We start from the raw sequence: 20,405 nt of genomic DNA on the forward strand, positions 1-20,405 counted from the left end.
CATTTGTTGTTCTGTGAGAGAATATTTTTAGAATGCTTGGCACTGCTTTGGTTAGCAGAAAAACAATGGAAGACCACAAATTGTGGAAAAGGAATATACACGTTCACAAAAATTGTAAGCAATCATATTAATAATAGTTTTCAGCGTAATATTTGGGGTTTTTCTTGGAACAGAGGTCCTATGATAGAATAGGATTCTTAACCGCTTTTGCTCTGAATTTTGGAGGCCACTAAACACTTTATAAAACATCCTCTAGCATTGTTGGTTCCCAAATTTATTCTTACAAACAGGGTGTTCGTGTGATGTTTAAGCTTGAGCAGCGTTGCATGAAAAAAGGTTTTGCAAATTAAGATATACAAAGGAAAAAAATAACTGATAGCTATTTAGATTACAGTAAAAGTTGTGTTATCTGGCATCCATGGGAAATGGGGGGTGCCGGTTATTCAAGTATGCCAGTTATCTGAGAGTTATACTTATCTCCAGCTTAGTGGGTTGGAGGTATCTTTGCCTGTTAGGGCTGCCGCCCGTTCTGCCACGTCCAGTGCACCCGGGCTTTCACTCGCTGGCATCAGTGTGCCAGGGGACTGGGAGGGGGGCCCTGCGCAGGCTGCTTTGCCCCAGGCCGTGGTCCACGAGAAAGAAGTGGGACTTGGCTCGTGGCAGCGAAACCAGAAGTGCCATGGTGGGACAGATGCCAGTTAATAGATCATTCCAGATGGTAACGTGCCGGATAACACAGCTTTTACTGTATATAGTATTAGTTGGGCTAAATACTAGTTTTTAAAATACGATGCATTTTTTAGGCATTAGTTAAAATAGTTTGTCTTACAAAGAATCCTTATCCAAGCAAGAATTTTTAAAGACTTTTAATTTAATTAAATTTCAAAGTTCATAAAGATGCATATGACTTCAGTTTGCAGTTAACATGTTTCGAACATTACCGCCATCTTCCAATCCAACGGGAGCAGAATTTGATCCAGAAGAAGATGAACCAACTCTAGAAGCTGCCTGGCCTCACCTACAGGTATATAGCAATCTCCTCAATAATAAAATTATTTCAGAATATTATTAGATGTGTCTTCTTCCTAATATTTGTTAAAAACACTAGCTTAATTGCGTTAGGCTTTTAAAGCTGGTTCTAAGATTACAACAAGAAAGATTGACAATATTAAGAACAACTTTCAAACACTGAAGGTTAGCAGTTACTGGAACAGATTGCCTGAGAGTTCACATAATCTCCATCACTGAAAGTTAAGTGAAGTTTGGAGAAGTATTTAGCTGGGATGTTTTAACAGAGTGAAATAACCTCTAAGTCTCACCCAGCTCTGTTTTTTCTTTTATGATTCTAATTGAATTATAAAATCATTAAAAACTATATAGATAACTTGGGAAGGAGGAACTTTAAATAGATATTTATTTATTTATCAGTACTATTCATGTTTATATTTTGTCATAACTGTGATCAAGTTTGATCTTTCGGTTGCTCAAAAAAATATGGGTGCAAAATAGATTTTTCAAGCTATGCGTTGTGGGGCATGCTGCATGTCAGATTAGATTTTGTTGGCCCAGAACAGTGATTCTCATCCGGGATGTCATGAGATCCTATTAAGGATGTCATGCCACCTAGCCCCTATGTGAGGAGTTAAATCGTCGCCTGCCCCAGCTACCTCCAGCAGCCCTGACAGCTGTTCCTGGAAGGGCTGCCACCAGTGCTGACCTCCATGCTGTCCCCTGCCTCTCAGCAGCACACACTGTTGCTAGTGGGCAGGGAGACATGGGTTAGAGTTGTACTTTGCAGCCCAGCTCATCTGCCCTGTTCCTTTTGTGCTCCTAGGACTGACAAGAGGAGCTGTAGGGGTGGTTGCCACCATGTGAGAAATGGGAACAGCAGCTTTGGTGATTGGGGGAGGGGGGGATGATACCCTTAACCTTGCCCTTACCCCTCAGATGGGGACAGTGGGCAAGGAGGGGGTAGGTAGTAGAAAGAGCAGAGCATGGCAGGGTTTGATTTTAGCCTTGCTGTCCTCACCTGGTACCAACCAAATTGGTGATATTTAACCTTTATAACCTCAAGGCTGCTGTAATAGGGAGCCGGAGAGTTCCTGTTACTTTGAGGGAGCTGCAGCAAACTAAGCTGGCCCTGGGCAGGCTGGTGGCTAATGCACAGGTTTGTAAACCAGCTGCCTACTAACAGGCAGACCTGTAGCCCTGAGGCAAGGGCTTTGCCCTCCCGAGGAGACCGTCACAGAGCAGTACACTGCAAACAGGGCCGGTCTGTCAGCAGCCTAGAGCTGCAGTCAGCTGAGCCAGGCCCCAACAGGGAAGCCCTTCACTTATGTAGACATTTGAGAAATGGTAAAAACAGCGGTCTTAAGCTATTGTTTGTTTTTGAGTGTTGTCGGTTCTCATTTTACTGCTAACTATTCTATATTCTGTTTTTTTTTAAAAAAACTAATGTTATTTCTTTGTGGATTTTTTTTTCAGCTTGTTTATGAATTTTTCTTAAGGTTTTTAGAATCTCCAGATTTCCAACCTAACATAGCTAAGAAATATATTGATCAGAAGTTTGTATTGCAGGTGAGGTAAACATAAACATTTTTTAAAAACTTTTAAAGCCAAATTCATTTAAAACACAGTAAATGCGAGTAAAGTGACCTTTTTTTTTTTTTCTTCACAGCTTTTAGAGCTCTTTGACAGCGAAGATCCCCGTGAAAGAGATTTTCTTAAGACTACTCTTCACAGAATATATGGGAAATTTTTAGGCCTAAGAGCTTACATCAGGAAACAAATTAATAATATATTTTATAGGTATGTCAGCATCTTAATATTTTTGCGTGCATTATCAGTTATAGCAGTGGTTCTTGACCTTTTTAAACTCCAGGCCCCCCTTCCATAACAATTGTGAATTGAACGACCCCATTTCAAAAATGAATATACTTTTATATAGTGTTTACCTCCTTGCACAGAGACGAGGCAGTACAGGTGGGGGAAGGTACAGTGAGGCAGGCGGTAGGGATGAAGAAGCAGTCATGGAAGGGATGAGCCTGAGCTTGTGCTTATTGCATATTAGGGGTGTGCGAAAAGGGCCATTTTTTATTTGGATTCAGATTCAGCCCAAATCAGGGGGCAATGATTCAGTTCATTGATTCAGATCACTGTCCTGATTTCAGTTTGTCCAAATCCAAATCTAAAGATGTGATACTGATTCAGAGAATCAGTGATACGGCCCTAGACACAGCTTTAAGTGTGTTTTCTGCGTACCTTGAGGTACTAGGTGCAGCTTGTGAACGCTGCAATGGTGAGGTGGATGGAGAGGATGGGATCATGGTAGCGGACCCAGAAGTGGACCCGAAGTACTTCCAGTCCACTTCTGGGTCTACTTCTGAGTGTGCAGAGGACACTCTTGCGCCCCCCCAGCCACAGGGGGACCCTGGATGCCCCCCCAGACCCAGGAGGCACCAGTCACCGAGCCAGGGGGCTGGGGAGAGAATCCCTTATGCGCTCTACAGCAGACCCAGAAGTGGACCGGAAGTACTTCTGGTCCACTTCCTGCATGCTCGGCACGCGTGCTGGGGGTTGCTGACCCCTGAGCTATAAGCTCAACTGATCTCAGAGCAAGGCAGTCAGAGCCCAGAGGAGCTGGAATTCTTTGTGCAGTATTCCATAGCGATTCATATAACACCATTGAGCCAATTTCTGCTGACCTTTCGGTTGCTGAGTAGAAACTTACTACTATGTTGTCCTATCGGAATTGATATGTGGAGTGTAATTTAGTAGTGATTAGGGGTGCACCGGTAGAGATTTTTGTGGCTGAGATCAATGGCCAATATTTTAAGGAGGCGTATCGCTGATACCGATCTGACTTTTGATACAGCTGTGTGCAGCTATTAAGTCCACTGTGGTGAAAGGGGAGAGAAGGGGTGTGGGGAGGGGCAGATCAATGCCTCCTGTGTTGAAGAAGGGGGCAGGTGCTGCCCATGAGCGGGGGCTGGAGCTGCTGCTTGTGGGGGGGGGGGGGAGAAGGCAGCTTGCACTGCTGCTTGCACCCCAGGAGGGTGGGGGGGAAGCATGTGTACCCGGATCTGCACGGGGCAGGGTGGGCTTCAGCTGGGGTTGTGGGGGGCTGTTCTCAGTGGGGGCTGGGCTCGGAGCAGGCGCCAGCGGTGTTGGGAGGATGCTGTATCCACCTCAGATTTTGCTGCCACTCCACTGCCAGCACTGCTGTCACCCAGCACCGTCCCAGTTTAACGCCCCGCCTCTACCCGTGCGCCAGGAAGAGTCAGGGCTGCTCCTGGCAGTGGCAGCGTTGGGAGCAGAGCAGCGGCAAAATTTTTGGGGTGAATGCAGTATCCTCCTGGCACCCACCCCGCGCGGATCTGGGGGTCACACGCCCCTCCCTGCATGCCCTCCCAGGGTGCAAGCTACTGCGGAAACCACCTCCCCCCACCCCCACCCACGGCTCCAGCCCCTGCCCCGCCTGGGCAGCACCTGCCCCTGACCCCTCCCACACCATGGGAGGCATTGACCTGCCCCACCCTCACACCCCTCCCCTCTCCCCTCCACACCAGACGTACCAGGGGGAGGCAGCTCTTCGTGCCGCCGGTTCTGCTCCTCGCTGCCTGAGCGCTGCACTGCAGCTGCACGCAGCAGGGGCATTTATCAGCCAAATTATTGGCCCCATCAGGCCGATATCCAATACAGCCAGTTTTCTTTATATCAGTACCAATCTGATATCGGACCGATGGATTGGTGCACCTCTCTAGTAGTGATGTGTGTAAAGGGGGCAAAATCAAAAAGGTGTAAAAGGGGTCCTTCATGTGTTCTTCCACATTGCTCTATTGTCTTAATATGTTGCAAAGTTAGAGCAGTCTTAAGACTTTTGGGAGGATTTGTAAGGAGGAAGGGGGACAGTTAAATTGAATGCATTTTGGGGGGGGATATAAGCATTTGGTTCCAGGCGTACAACTAACAGATGTCAGCACCTCTGTCATAAGAATACAAAAGTATTAAGTGGATTTCCAGGCATGTAGACAGCATTTGTAAATAGCTGGCAGGAGTGGGTTTCCTAGAGCTTGGAATGTTTTCAAGTGTGGTCTGGGTCCCTTCTCCATTTTTTTAAATATGCAGTACACATTCTAAATGAGGGCTTCTCAGGCATTGGCTTTAAAAACCAAATATTCAAGTTGGCACCTTGCTTTCCTCTTTAGACCAGTATGCTTTGTAGAAGTTTTTGAACTTTTTTTCTAGCATACTTTCCTGAATCACTTTCACGTTGTACACTTTTTTTTCTTCTAAAAGGGAATGTTTGGCATTATCTCTTCAAGAGAATGTTGCTAACTGCACTGTAGCTTTTTGCCCCTTCATGCATGAAAGACAATGGCACCAGCTATAGAGGGAGTTTACCTTCTCTACTAATGGTAACAAATAATGCTTGTAGAAGAGGAACATAGGAGCTGCTTAAAGATACTGAGCAAGCTTCATCCACGCTGTCTGCACACAGTGGCTTTTGGCTGAACACAGTGAACACCAGTATTTCTTAGAAATAGTACCGGTACATTTTCTTTCAAGGAAAAGGTTTCTAAGAAAAGACAGGAAAAAAGAGTGCAAATAAATTGCTTACCCTTTTTAAACCTGGAGAGGGTTTTGATTTAAGTTAATTCAGGGTACACAGCTTCATGAAACTATATATTTCAGTCTGGATGGCACAGCAGCATCCCAGTCTTTTATTATTACCCTTCCCAACAGAAATTATTCTGCAACTTCTTGGCTTCCATTACATTAGGACGTTGCCAAAGCAAGTTTTCAGATCTAGACATTTCTGGTTTAAGGCTTTTGAATAGCTGATGAATATTCTGCTCGCTCGGCTTTCATAGTTTGTAGGAGCAGGGGAGGGTTTTGGTTTTTTTCTTTAAGTAATTCTTCTATTTTTGTTCAGAAACGTACATGAGTAATGATTCAAAACCTAGATTATACTGTACTCCTTTTTCAACCAAATGTAAACAAGAAAGCATTTCTTTCCCAGACTGAAATCTCTTGGCATTAGAACTTAAAATCTCTATGTATATGAATAAAACAAATCTGGATATACATTTCTGCTTCGCACTTTATAAATTAAATTCTGAAGAAAAAAACTAAGTTTATAAATGAGTAGCTTCAAATTTCTGAGTCTTGAATTTGATTGAGACCATTAATAAGTCTTATCTATGAAATACAGATTTCTATCAAACATTTACTTGGCTCATAGTTTGTCTCATCCTGCAAGCCCTGTGTTTATGCCCAGTTTTAGGTATAGGAGAGAGTTTTTTCTTCTTGCAATCACAAGCCAAAACTATATATTTCTGTCCTGATATAGTGAATAGACTTTTCTTTTTCTTTACATATTTTTATTTCCTTTTTTATTAAATAATTACATTAATATGTTGCTAAATAAAAATAAAGGGTTTTTTCTAACCACATCATTTTTGCTGAAAACATCCTCTTCCAGAATCTTGGGTTTTTTCCAGGAGTAAATAATTCTCAATTCAGACACTTTTAACATGCAATGCATTTTTAAATAAGAGACTGTTTCCTACTGTATATGTTATTGTTAGTCAATGACAGGTAGTTTTAAAATCTGTGTAAATAATGGACTTTAGAACTTTCTAGCTTCAGCTGCATTGAGACAGTTGGAAAATTTGCAAGTCAGTAAATTATGCCTTTCTTCAAAAAGAAGCATCATGTAAAGGCTTGAGTTGCCTTGTGAAAATCTCTCACAAAGAAGTCTGTAATGCAAAAAAGTCTCTTGGAGTTCCTCCTTGCCCATTTGTCTTTACAGACAGGGAAATTAATTACAGCCTCTGATTGTTCCATACCCTCATTATTGCCTTACTTTTCAGACATCATTTGGCTGCATTCACTTTCGCATTATTGCAACAGCATAAAATATGACAACTGGAAAAGCAGAAAGATGTAGTCTGTATTATTTTGCTTCATAGCATAGGAAATTAGAGAACAGCAACCTACTGTGACACTTGAATACAGATTGATATGGCATTACTGTGTAGGGCATGCAATTCTGCTGTGGAACAGATGCTACAAGGAAACAAAAACAGCGTGACTATCTTTAGTCCTAGGATCTTTTAGAATTGGTAGTCTAAATTTATAACAATAAAAGCATTCTAAGTGGCTCATCTCATCAATAGAATAATCATAAGAACAGCAAGAAAACAGTGCTGAAGTTTTATTATCCAAAACAATCAAATATGCTCCTAATATTGGTATGTACATTTAAAAACAAAAATCATTCAGCCTTCTCAATATGGATTTCTATGGGCTATCTGAAGTATTTTTTTTCCCTGTTACACGTTTTTTTCTTTAAAAAATTTAAGCTAAAAATGAATTTTAAATTAAACGTAGGAGCATTGTTACATATAATATTAGATGGTTAGAAGGTGATCAGGGTGGATTTGATTTAAATCAAATTGATTTAAATCACTGGTCAGGAAACCTTAATTTAATCATTGTTTTCTACAAAAAGTGCATTCTTTTGTTTGATATCCTTTATTCATTTAATTTCTTGAAACTTTGCATTTTTAGAGAGAGGTAAGGGCTTGACTGTGTATACACAAATTTGCAGAGAGCCAATAGGACTGGTGGGTGGGTAATCAGGTCTGTATTCTGTCCTCTCCAGTATACTGTTGTTAATGAGGATGTTATCTCTATAGACAGCAAATTGTCCCTGTGCTGAAAGAAGGGTGTTTGCCTGAAAGCTTACAAAGAACAATTTTCCAATTATTCAGTTCATCTAATAAAAGATATTGCATCTATCCAAAGAACCTTGTCTGCCTATGATCTCTGGAGACACAAATCCACAGTTTGAGAACTGAAACTAAGCGTCACAGACAGAGCTGTCCCTGGTGGGGATGGAGGACAAAATGGGGCAACTGCCCTGAGCCCTGTGCTTTGAGGCGCCCTGCAGAGCCAGACAGAACAGCCGCGTGGCGGCTGCACACTACTGCTAGCTTCGCGACCAGCAACTTGGCCCCCCCACCACCAAATCCGCTGCTGGCTTCCTTGCGTCCGTGCAGGCTGGTTTGGCCTGGGCACCACACCCTGCTCGGTCTCTGATCACAAAGGTGCTTAATGGGAACTTCTAGACCAGGGATTGGCACTCCAGCCAAAAAATGTTGCCTAAAACCCCCACAATGCCTACCTTGAAAAGTGCCAGCCTGGAGCAGCTGTTTGCAACCTCCTGGCTGCAGCTAGCCCACGGAGCCCAGTCTGCTTTCAGCAGGGCTTGCAGCCTCCCAGCTGCCTGCTGGGTGCAGCCTGGACTCCGTGGCTGGCAGCAGCTGCTTAGAGCCTGGGCTGGCAGTGGTGTGCTGAGCAAAATGGCCTTACATGCCACGCTTGGCACACATGCCAGGGGTTGCTGACCCCTGTTCTAGACTGAGCACTGGGTCCACTGGGTAGAGTGGTTTCCTTGAATCTTTATTATCTATAGAGGAGCCTCTGGGAACCCCATAATTTTGGGCCCCTAATAGAGTCCATGGCTTGCTGTGACCTATTTATAAAACTTCTAAAAAGGTTACATGAATATATTGTCTCAAATCGTATAAAATTAGAAGTTATAATCCCTATTCCATGATAATATCTTTGAGCTTTAACATATCTTAAATGAAAGTAGCTTTATATAAGATTTTCTTTTAAAAAGCATCTTAAAGAATAAAAATATGATTAAATCAAAAATATGATTTAAATTTTAAAAATCTGATTTTTTTTTTTATGTTGATTTTTATCCACCCTGAAGGTGATATCTTGGAGCTAGAAGTGTGTCTTCATTGGTGACTGACTGAAACGTTTGTTTAATTTTGTTTAGGTTTATTTATGAAACAGAACATCACAATGGAATAGCAGAATTATTGGAAATATTGGGAAGGTAAGCTACCAGTTATCCCACAAGTCATCAAACCATTTAAAATGTGGAGGAGAATTTTTAAAAATTGATTTGCGGATTGGACTTTTTTTTTTTTGACAACACCGTTAAAATAACTTTTTACCACTAAGCAAAGTTGTCCCTAAGAATAGCTGCAAGCATTTAAATGATGAAAATACCAGTGAAGGAGACTGTTTACTTCTAAATATTTGGCCTCACAGGTCACATCTGGACCATGGGCTTCTTGCGGGGCTGCATCTGTACCACCTGGGGGCAGGTTTTTGGCACAACTGCTAGAGCCACTGCTTTGGCATGATTCTGGAACCTAGGGATTGAATGTTGCTGCCGCTCATCTCTTCTTTTCCCCTGCTGCAAAAGTTTAGTTACCAACAGCAGCCAAAGACCCCAGATTCAGCAGCAGGCAAACAGGTGGGGGGGGCCAAGCAGCAGGGGCTCCAGAGCTGTGCCTGGCCAGCAGTTCTAGCAGCTATGCCAACAAGCCCTGCAAGCTGAAGATTTACCCCTTGCAGGCCACTAGGTGGACAGTTGTGGATTAGATTAAATAAAATTTATATGGAGAATATAGAGTGTGAAACTCGTGACTGGTTTGTTTGCAAAAGATAAGTTTCAAGGTCTTGAGTAATTTCCAGATGGACTGTAGAAGATGCATAGTAATGAACAAGCTTGAAAGGGCAGTTGTAACTTAGTACTGCCTCCACTATCTAGTATCTGATCTTGTGTGTAAAATTGTTGATTGGCATTCCATAATGCATTGCCATGATGTTACATTTTAAAAAATGACACTGCAAAATTTTTCAAAATGCTAGTTTTCCAACTGTTATATGAATTCATTTTCATTGAATCTGATTACACCAGAAGTGGTTGTTAATACTTGCATGAGCTTTCATACATCATTTATTACTGCAGGATCTGTAACATGTTTACATACTACATTTGCCTTTTGGTAGTATGTTTACTTGAATAACAGCAACACTTGTACCAACAGTCAAATGGCTGCTTGAGGGTTCCCACGTTAAGGACTGAGGAGATATTTTCTTTGCATATTATTAAAGTGGATAAGCATGGTGAACACTTTGAGCAGTTACTGATTTTAAAAATTCCTAATTTTCTTTTTCCAGTATAATTAATGGATTTGCCTTACCATTAAAAGAAGAGCACAAAATTTTCTTATTGAAGGTGTTGTTACCTTTGCATAAAGTGAAATCACTCAGTGTCTACCATCCACAGGTAAATAAATGTTTTTGAGGCATATGATTGTTTTTTCACTAGGAGACAGTGCTAGAACTAGACTGGGGCACTGGACACCTAGATTCTGTTCCCAGTTTTGTCACAGTGCTGAATGGCTTTTGGCAAATCAATTAATCACTCTGTATCTCTATTTCTCTATCTATTAAATGGGGATAAATATACTTCTTTCAAAAGTACTCTGTTTTTGGAAGCAATGCAGTAAATAAAGGCTAGATTGTATGGAGATTCTTGAATTATGTAGACTTAAAACAAAAGCCAAGATTTCTGGTACAAACATAGTTCATGTTTATGTATATTTACCTTTTAAAGTATAATCTCATTGCAGGAAAATCTGTTTTGAAGAGACAGTCTTAAATGGATTTTAAAGAAAAGAAAAGCTATAATGCAATGTATTTTGCTTAGATCACTTTAAATATATTAACTCAGTTGAGTTTGTTGCAATTTGTGGGTAATGGATGTCTTAAGCAACTAAAGAAATAAGTAGCTTGTCACAGGAATGTGGCAAAACTCAAATATCTTGAAAAAGTAGTAAGTTAAAGTTTTGAGCTAGCCATCCTGGATTGAAAGCATTATCAGAACTGGGCGAGAGGCCTTTGTGTAGTGGATGGAGAGAGGGTATTGGGAACATCACCCAAAGAGGAGCCTAAGGATATGGATGTATGTATGTTTTCACCCATTTCAAAAGAGGAATGTTTAAAAAGGGCAATAGCTGTTACATTCTAATTGTATTGCTTCCAGCTTGTCTGAGTTTAACACATGTAGCAAAACTGGTTCAACTAGGGTTAAATTTGGAGCAGTTTTGCTACATGTATATCACTTCCAGCTCTTCTGCATGTAACAGTATGTCAGCTCTGCCCTTTTGTAATAGCCCTGAATGTATGTGGGTCCATAACCTGATCTTAATTGAGCAGTCAAGGTACACCCTACGTGATGGGATAGTTGGAAGCAGTGTAGGTAACCAGACTGAGAAGGAGCAAGGGGGTAAAGGAGTTGCTTCTTCCTTCCCATGCTTAAGCTTATGCTCAATCCTAACAATCTTCACGTTTTCCTGGGTTTTTGTTTGTTTTTTGGTTTGGTTTGTTTTGTTTTTCTTTTCATTTAATAAGTTGTGGCCACCTCAACATTGCGCTGCCCTGGTTGAGAGGAGCTGCTCTTGTAAAATTGTCAATGGGAAAAGAGAAGGAAAAGACAGTCTCTTTATGACATTAATCCTAGAGCACCAAATAGAGTATTTACTCAAATTTAAGATTTTTTTTCTTTATTCCCCCATTTTTAACATGAGGTAGGGATGGAAACCTCATCTTGCATTTGAGTGCCAGAGCTGCTGCTGCTGCAGCTGCCACCACTGTCTGGCTGGGGCTAGGGTGGCTCATGCAGTTTTGGGGAGCACAGGGGAGGTGATTGCATCCAGGGGCAGGGGGGACTGGGGAGTATGTGGGGGAGACCACAGTTGGTGGGGGTAGGGCAGAGGAGACCATGCAGAGGAAGGAGAACTGCTACTGTTACCTGACTGAAGATGCAGCTGCTAGCAAGTAAGCAGCAGTAGTGGAGGGGCAGGCAGGTACTGGTAGTGAGTAAGTGGCAGGTGGGGAAACAGGCACTGGCGAGCGTTGCAGGCAGGCAGAGGGGAGGGGGAAGTGGCAGAGAGTAGCAGACGGGTTTCAGGCTACCTGCCCCTCCCCCTGCTTTCCTTGCCACTCGCCCCCTTGCTGCTGTTTTCCCTGCTGCAGTGGTTTTTTGGGGGATGTGAATTTAAAGACAGCCTTCCAATAATTAGATTCTATATGTAGAAAATTATAACAAAGTTATAATGTTCCAGGCATATAATGTAATTATTGGAGTGTTCATCTTGAATTTGGGTAAGTATAGTAAATTACATTCCATTTGGCCAGTTAATACATCCCGATTCTCTGATTCTCGAAGTAGTCTGAAACGAGAGTTCTAAGGTGGGAACTTTCTCCCGTAACTTCCATTTGGAAGTGATATTAAAACCTAACGGCTTTAATAGCCACATTGACTGCTTATCATTTTAACAAAAGGTATTCAGTTAAAGTATTGTCAGTTGTTGCATGAAGTGATAGGTTTTTTTGGACTGAAAACAGCGGAAAATTGGATACCTGTCAAAAGACTGGGATAGGGAGCACCTTAATGTTTAATGCCAACGATGTAGCCTTGAAGAAAGGTTAAGTTAACCTTCAAAGGAAAGAAAGAGAAGATAGTTTCTTTACTTCTATATCCAAGTGGGTGGCAAGTCCTTCCCTTCTCTGTTATCCATAGGGTCAGCACTCAGCTTTCTAGCATCATGCCTGCCCTGGGTAGTATATACAATGCAGTTACTTGTTGCTAATACAGAAATCTGCAACAACTGAAAATTTGTACATTGTGGAAATTAGAATTTAATATGAAAATAGGAAAGAATACATAGCTGATTCTTACTCTATTTAAAGTTCAGTTCCTTGTAAACCTCAGATTACCTGAGGCTGGTGGAAATTTTCTGGCTCCTGTGGAAAGCCACATAGAAGATATGTCCAGATTGCTGCAGAGTACATTGTGCCATTTTTGTTTGTGAATCCAAGACTTGCAGTACAGCCACACTCTCCTGGGTTTGCCAACATTCAGTATTTTCATTAATGAATTAGATGATAAACTAAGGTGTGCACTTAGAAAATTTGTGGAAGACACTAATCTGAGTGAGATGACAAACTCTTTGAAGAACAGGTTTAGAATTCAAAACTAGTTCGATAAATTGGAGAAATTATCTGAATTCAATACAGTGAATTCATTGAAATGTCAAGTACTGACAATGTGCTTAGGAGTGGAAAATCAAATGCAAATACAAAAGCAGTAGTACAGAAGGAAAGCATCTGGAGAAGTTTAGGGAACTGGAAACTGAATTCCAAGCAGTATTAACAGCCTTATCATATGTAAGATATGGGAAGCAATTATTGGGATCTCCTTAATGCCAGTAAGGGCGCAGCTGGAGTACTGTGTCCAGTAGACAAGCTTTAGAGAATTCAGAGGAGAGCGTCACAAATAATATTTAGGATAAATGACCCTTCAGAAGCATGGGTGTTTTAGTCTAGAAAAGAAAAGCTGAGGGATGTAACACTCAAATGTGTTTAAAGAAAACAACACAAGAACCCCAACACACAAAATTAAAGTTATAAAAAAGGAAAGGGAATTTTCTTCCATGTCCATTGAGGGTAGGATACGCAAGTCTAATAATGCACCAAAAGAAATGTAGGCTAGATCGTAGGAAAAACTTCCAACTGAGTAAGTCAAGCACTGATACAGGTTACCAGGCAGGTTTTTGGAATCCTTGTCACTGGAAGTATTTAAGAACAGATTAAACAAACATCTGTCAGGGATAATCTGGGTATAGTTTTTCTGTATCAGACTAGGGGAATGAACTAACTCACAAGGTCTATTCCTCCAGCAGTAGCTGCCAGTTTTGCATTTCCCCGAGTAAGTGTTGCCCTCATCATGTTGCCAGGACTAGATGGCTTTGAAATCCCTTTCAACCCTATATTTTTCTGATTTATGTAATAGCACACATTTTTGAAACTTTTGTATTATGTACATGCATGCAAAGTTTCAGAATTTGTTATAATCTTCTTATCATTCGATAGTGAATTTGATACAAGAGGAATCAAGGAGGTAAAGAAATTCTAGTCTCCCCTACTCCAGCAATTCCAGAGAAGAATTCAAAGAACTTTGGATCTACGTTTCTTGAGAAACCCCATAAAATGGAAAAATCTCCTATAGCAAGGAATACTTCCCTGCTATTGCCTGCAATTTAGAACAGTTCTGCTGACTTAGATTGGTACATAGCCAGCCTTCTCCATCTTTTTACCTCTTGAGAGCAGAGAACCCTACCTCAGCCCTTTTACTTTGTCATTTTCACCTTTCTGGGAAATAGGAAATAAGGACACAAGCAAGAATCTCAGGAAGCCAGTTTCAGAGCCAATGGAGAGAATTACTTAAGGTCTTGCTCATATGTCTGAATTGTTTAGCTTTCAGAAATCTTTCACCATCTAGCCTTTAGACCTGTTTTTCAAAAGTGGATTTTAAATTTGTTATTCCATGCTGTTTTTAATCTTACCAGCAATCAACAGCAGTTAAGTGTGGCTGTTGCAGGGAGTCAACTGGCAGGGAAAGACACCCATGCTTCCCACAGACTGAGCCAGATCAGAAGGGGAATGGAACAGCTGGACAGTGCCCCCACCTGGTTTGCCAGATGCTGGGCACCTCTAGTCTGGGGAAGAGCCAATGATGAGCAGCAGCTTCTCCCCTCCCCTCCCCTCCCCTCCCGGATGGGTGTCAACTTAAAAGAATTTTCTCCCAGAGAGAGCATATTTGCTCCTGGAGAAATTGTATAAATGCTTGCACATTCCTGGTTTCTACTAGGAGAGCAGCCAGTTCTCCTGGAGATTATACAATACCTGTACATGGACCAGTACTTTTTTTTTGTAGCTGAGCACTCCAGTTCATTAGAAAATGGGGATAGAAGAGACCTTCAACTAAGTAGTTATTTACTAATTAGTTTTGTTAGTCATCTGTGGCCTTCTCTTGAAATCACTGTCACCTTATATTTTTAGGGTTATAGATTTAGATCTATAGAAAGAACTGTGACTGTCAAGGAGAGGTGCTAACTTCTGGGGTCTGAAATGAAACCCCCTCCCCCCCCCCCCCCCCCAAACCTTTTTAAACCTTCTTGTTTTCTAATAAGTAGGAGCATAACATATTCTGTTACTGGCCCATTGTGGGATAAGTGGAAAGGAAATGATGGCAGAGACTTTCTCTTAAGTCAAGTTTTGTCAGACAAATATACACTATATAGCTTTTTTTTTTTTTGCAAGAAGCAGCACTGAAGAGATTCTCATTCTAGTAATAATCAAGAAGCTGTTTGTTTGTATTCAATAACCTAGCAAAACCTATATGAAAAAAGTAGAATGCTAGTCAAGTAAAATATTGACAAAACATCATTTAAGCTCTGGTGTCATTTTTTTGGCTGTTCTAACTGGTGTCTGCAAACTACAGAAATAAAAAAAATAGCATTTTTTAGTATAAGAATAGTTATCTAAATTTGGCAATGTTCTCAACATTTAATGCTGACAATCTGTACTTAGTATATGTTTATATTAAAATACTAAATTTAGTTTAATAGTGAATATTAATATATTTTTTTCTCTTTATTTAGCTGGCATACTGTGTAGTTCAGTTTTTAGAAAAGGACAGCACACTTACTGAACCAGTAAGTAAATGTTGCTTGTTTATTACATTTGTGCATTTAAACACTTAAACATTTTGACGTGCAAATTGTTTTCGGTGTCTGTTGTACCAAAAATTTCCAAGTAATAGATAACAGTAAGAGCCAGTTATTAAGATAAACCTGTATCTATCATGTATATCTACTTTACTCCCAAGCAGGGGAGATTATCAATTAATGGGATCCCCAAGGATGAGGGGGGCCATGGAGAAGCCCTCAAGTGTGTCCCCTGGCTTGGAGAGCTTGCCTGTGAAACTGTCGAGCCATAGGATTGGAGGAATGTCTTGATGGTCCAGCTCCCAGGCTGTTTTTCTACCAGAACAAATTTCTTCCAGTAGAAATGACATCTGCATACAGCCTAAATCACAGAAATTCCTTCAGCGTAACCAAGAATAATTTGCTTTTTTTTAATGTCAATTTATATATTTCATGCATCATTTAAGAAGTTTGAACTTTACTTCTGTTTGAAATGCTGCTATCATCAAGTCTGAAACCAGTAGACATCCAAGCCTGTTTTCCATCAGAGTCCCACGATGTTATGGGGTGATCATGAATTATGGAAAGTTATAAAAAATGCTTTGCTTTCTAAAATGTTCATCAGCAGCAGTAATCCCTCAGTCGAGAATGATTGTCTTTTATATGTGGGTTCGAAGATGGCTGACAGACCAATCCAGGATCAACAGGTTCTATTGCAGCTCAGGCATGCGTTTCCAGTAGGGGTGGATGGCTCCAGATTCCTGTTTTGGTCTGCGACACACTGTTTCTGCTACTCCCTCTTTTCCATCTCCTGTTGTCATCATAAGGCTTTAAAGCATTGAAATCCTTGCAACAAACTCTTACTCCATTTGGGGCAGTCCTGGCAGTACCCTCCAATGAGTTGATATTGATGTTGCATTTTTTCAAATTGGCCTTGAGGACATCCTTGAAGTGCTTTGTGTGCCATCTTCTTGAGCATGAGCATATGCCTTGGCTAAGCTGAGAGAATAAAACTTGCTTCAGAAGTCTAGAGTTGGACATCTGGATGACACATCCAGCCCGGCAAAGCTTATCATCACCTCAGCGCTAGTGTTGTTTACTTACGAGAGGACACTAATGTTGGAGCATTTGTCCTTCCACTGGATTTGAAGGATCTTCCGCAGGCAGCATTGATGGTACTTCTCCATCAAATTGAGGTGTGTCCTGTACATTGTCCGCATCTCGGCACCCTACAGCAAGGTAGGGATCATGATTTCTTGATAAACCATGAGCTTGGTTTCAAATCTGTTGTTGTGATCTTCAAACACATTTCCTCGGGCGTCTGAAGGCTGCACTTACACGGTTTGAAGCACTGTTGGATTTCTTCATTTATGTCAGCCTTCTGCAACATGGCTTCCAAGGGACAAAAAATACTCAGTGTTTTACAGACACTCACTGTAAATACAAGTTACCAGAACTGGGGACTGCTCATTAAGAGTTAGTTGATGAAGGACTTTAGTCTTCTGAATGTTAAACCTGAGTCCCAATTTCTTGTATGCCTTGGTAAAAACATCAGCAATTGCCTGGAGGTCTGCTTCCAAGTAAGCACACATTACAACATCAGTGTCCTGGAGCTCAGTGGTTGAGGTTTAGAGTAGTCTTGGTTTTGGCTTAAAGTTGGCTGATATTAAACAGCTTGCTATCCATTCAGTAGGTTAGCTCCACTCCAACTGGAAGCTTGTTAGTGGTCATATGTAGCATCACAGTAAGGAATATCAAGAAGGGTTTTGGAGCGATGACACAGCCTTGCTTAACTCCTGTCTTAATCTCAAAGGGATCTTTGATGGATCCATTACTGAGAACCACCGCTCACATGCTGTCAAGGAGCAAGCAGCAAATGGTGACAAATTTCATTGGGCATTGGTACCTCAGAAGGATCCTCCACAGCACTTCTTGGTTGACAGTGTCAGAAGCTTTCATGAAGTCAAATATGGCTGTGTAGAGTGATTTATGTTGTTCCCAGCATTTTTCCTGCAGCTGGCAAGCAGTGAAGATCATGTCGGTTGCACTTCTTCATGCCCTAAACCCAGACTGAGATTCTGGGAGGAGCTCTTCAGCAAGTGGAAGGAAACAGTTCAGGAAGGTTCTTGCAACGATCTTTCTTGCACTGGACAGCAAGGCAATCCCTCTGTAACTTACACAGTTGGGGCTGTCTCCTTTTGTGAAGATTATCATGACCGTGGCGTCCCTGAGGTCATGTGGGATTTCCTTATCATTCCAGATCCTTAAGATGAGGGCAAGGAGTTGCAAAGTAAGCTCCTCTCCCCCCTGCTTGAAGATTTTGACAAGAATTCAGTCTGTTCCAAGTTCTTTGTCATTCTTCATCTGCTTGATGGCTTTTGCCACCTCATCAAGGGTTGGAGAGATTCCGAGAGAGTTTCTGACTGGGTGTTGCAGGATGGAATTGAAAACACTAATCAACAACAGTCTTGATTGAGAAGATCTGCAAAATGTTCCTTCCAGCAGGTACTGATGGCTCCCCTCTCTCTGATCTGGTCTCTTCCATCCTTAGTTTTCAAAGGGGTTGGTCCCTGAGTGCTAGGACCATAGATGGCTTTAGTACTAAAAAATCCCCACATATGTAGCGGATGTCAGCAAGATGTTGACTCTCCTTCGCCTTGTCTTCCCATCATCTGTTCTTCATATTGTAGGTCTTCCTTTGGACCTCTGCCTTGGCTTGTTGGTGAATCAGTTTCTTTTGCTTGGAGTTAGAATCAGAAAATTAGGGTTGAAAAGAATCTCAGAAGGTCATCTAGTACAACCCCCAGCTCAAAGCAGGACCATCCCCAACTACATCATTCCAGCCAGGGCTTGGTTGAGCTAGGCCTTAAAACCTCAAAAGGCAGAGATTCTACCATTTCTCTAAGTAAACTGTTCTAGTGCTTCACCACTGTCCTAGTGAGAGTTTTTCCTAATATCCAAGCTGAACTTTCCTGGCTGCAATTTGAGACCATTGCTCCTTGTTCAGTCATCTGCCACCACTGAGAACAGTCTAGCTCCAACCTCTTTGTAACCACCCTTCAGGTAGGTGAAGGTTTCTATTAAGTGTCCCATTCCCTTAGCCTCTCCTCATAAATCAGGTGCCCCAACCATTTTTGTTGCCCTCCACTGGACTCGCTCCAATTTGTCCATAACCTTTCTGTAGTGGCGGGCCCAAAACTGGACACAGTACTTCTGATGTGGCCTCACCACTGCAATATAGAGGGGAATAATTACTTCCCTCGATCTGCTGGCAATGTTTCTACTATTGCAACCCAGTATGCTGTTTAGCCTTTTTGGCAATAAGGGCACACTGACTCGTATTCAGCTTATTGTCCACTGTAACCCCCACGTCCTTTCCTGCAGAGCTGCTGCTTAGTTAATTGGTCCCAAGCCTGTAGCAGTGCATGGGATCCTTCTGTCCTAAGTACAGGACTTTGCACTTGTCCTTGTTGAACCTCTGTGAGATTTCTTTTGGTCCAGTCCTCCAATTTGTCTCGGTTGCTCTGCATCTGAGCCCTACCCTCCAGCATATATACTAGTCCCCCCAGCTTGGTGTCATCTGCAAACTTGTTAAGGGTGCACTCCATCCCATCTTCCAGATCATTAATGAAAATATTGAATGAAGGGGCCCCAGGACTGACCCCTTGGGCACTCCACTTAATATCAGATGTCCAACTAAACATTGAGCCATTGATCACTACCCGTTGAGTCCAATGATCCAGCCAGTTTTCTCTCCACCTTACAGTCCATTCATCCATCGGATACTTCCTTAGGTTGCTTGCAGAAAAGTTGTGGGAGGCTGTATCAAAAGCCTTGTTAAAGTCAAGGTATATCACATCTGCTGGTTTCCCCACATCCAGAGCGCCAATCATCTAATCACAGAAGGCAACCAGCTTGGTCAGGCATGACTTTCCCTTGGTAAATGAATGCTGACTGTTCCCAAGTTGATGTTTTTTTGCCAGAAACAAAAGGCCTTGCACTTACAGTCGGTCAACTTCTAGATCTCCTGGTTGTTCTCATCAAACCAGTCTTTGTGTTTCCTGGTAGTGAATCCAAGCGTCTCTTCACAGGCGCTGATGACCGTGGACTTGAAGGCACTCCAAACACTGCTGACATTCTCCCATTGTTGTTAATTGGAATTCACCAGTTTTTTGTTGAGGCACTGGTAGAAGAGCTCTTACTTGATTGGATCCTTGAGTCCTTCAGTGTTGACTTTCCATTGCCATTGATTCTGCTTCAGCTGTTGTTTGGGAGCCAACTTGAGTGACATAACTGAGCGGGTGAGTCAGTGACTGGTCCAGTAGTCATTAGCTCCTAGCATAGCTCGAGTGATGTGGCCATCTTTGCGATCCTGGGCATGAACTATGACTTAGTCAATCAAGTGCCAGTGCTTAAATTGCAGGTATTGCCATGATGTCTTGTAACTGTTTTTTTGGTGGAACAGGGTGTGGTGATGGTGAGTCCATGTTTCCTACATTTGGTCAAGAGGAGCATGTCATTGGAGTTGACTTTTCTCGCTCCTTTCTTGCTGATGATTCTGTTCCAGAGTTTTGAGTCCCTTCTAACTCTGGCGTTGAAGTCACCAAGCAGGATAAGTCTTCTCCCCCCAGAACATCAGAGAATAGTTGATCACAGTTGACATAGAATTCCTTCTTGGTTTCATCAGTGGCATTGAAAGTTGTGGTATATGTGCTGGCAACAGTGGCATATTGACTCCTTGCCGATTTTAAAATGGAGAGTCATGAGGCGCGCTCATTAAGTCCAATAGGGAACTTGTTGAGTTGGTTTGTGAGTTAATTCTTAATGGTAAATTAACTTGGTGTTCTCCTTCCTGCTTGCCCTTCCAGAAGAGTATATAGCCACCTCTTTTTTTTTCTCTCTCTCTCTCTTTGAGCTGCCCATCTCTCACTTGGGTCTTGCTTAGTGCAGGGATGTCAGTGTTGTCACCTGAGTTCT

General features: G+C 41.9%; 1 protein-coding gene across 2 annotated transcripts in view; it reads left to right on the top strand.

The window, feature by feature from the left end:
* Positions 1-20,405, top strand: part of PPP2R5C (protein phosphatase 2 regulatory subunit B'gamma) — a 137,789-nt gene that overhangs the window by 95,398 nt on the left and 21,986 nt on the right. For both annotated transcript variants that reach the window (XM_006270412.4, XM_006270411.4), the window contains 6 exons: positions 914-1,024; positions 2,485-2,577; positions 2,678-2,808; positions 8,858-8,917; positions 10,054-10,162; positions 15,384-15,437. In XM_006270412.4, coding sequence (XP_006270474.2) covers positions 914-1,024; positions 2,485-2,577; positions 2,678-2,808; positions 8,858-8,917; positions 10,054-10,162; positions 15,384-15,437 — 558 coding nt within the window. The remainder of the gene's footprint in view (positions 1-913; positions 1,025-2,484; positions 2,578-2,677; positions 2,809-8,857; positions 8,918-10,053; positions 10,163-15,383; positions 15,438-20,405) is intronic.

The sequence above is a fragment of the Alligator mississippiensis genome, chromosome 2, assembly GCF_030867095.1.
Source record: "Alligator mississippiensis isolate rAllMis1 chromosome 2, rAllMis1, whole genome shotgun sequence".
In the NCBI taxonomy this organism is placed as follows: domain Eukaryota; kingdom Metazoa; phylum Chordata; order Crocodylia; family Alligatoridae; genus Alligator; species Alligator mississippiensis.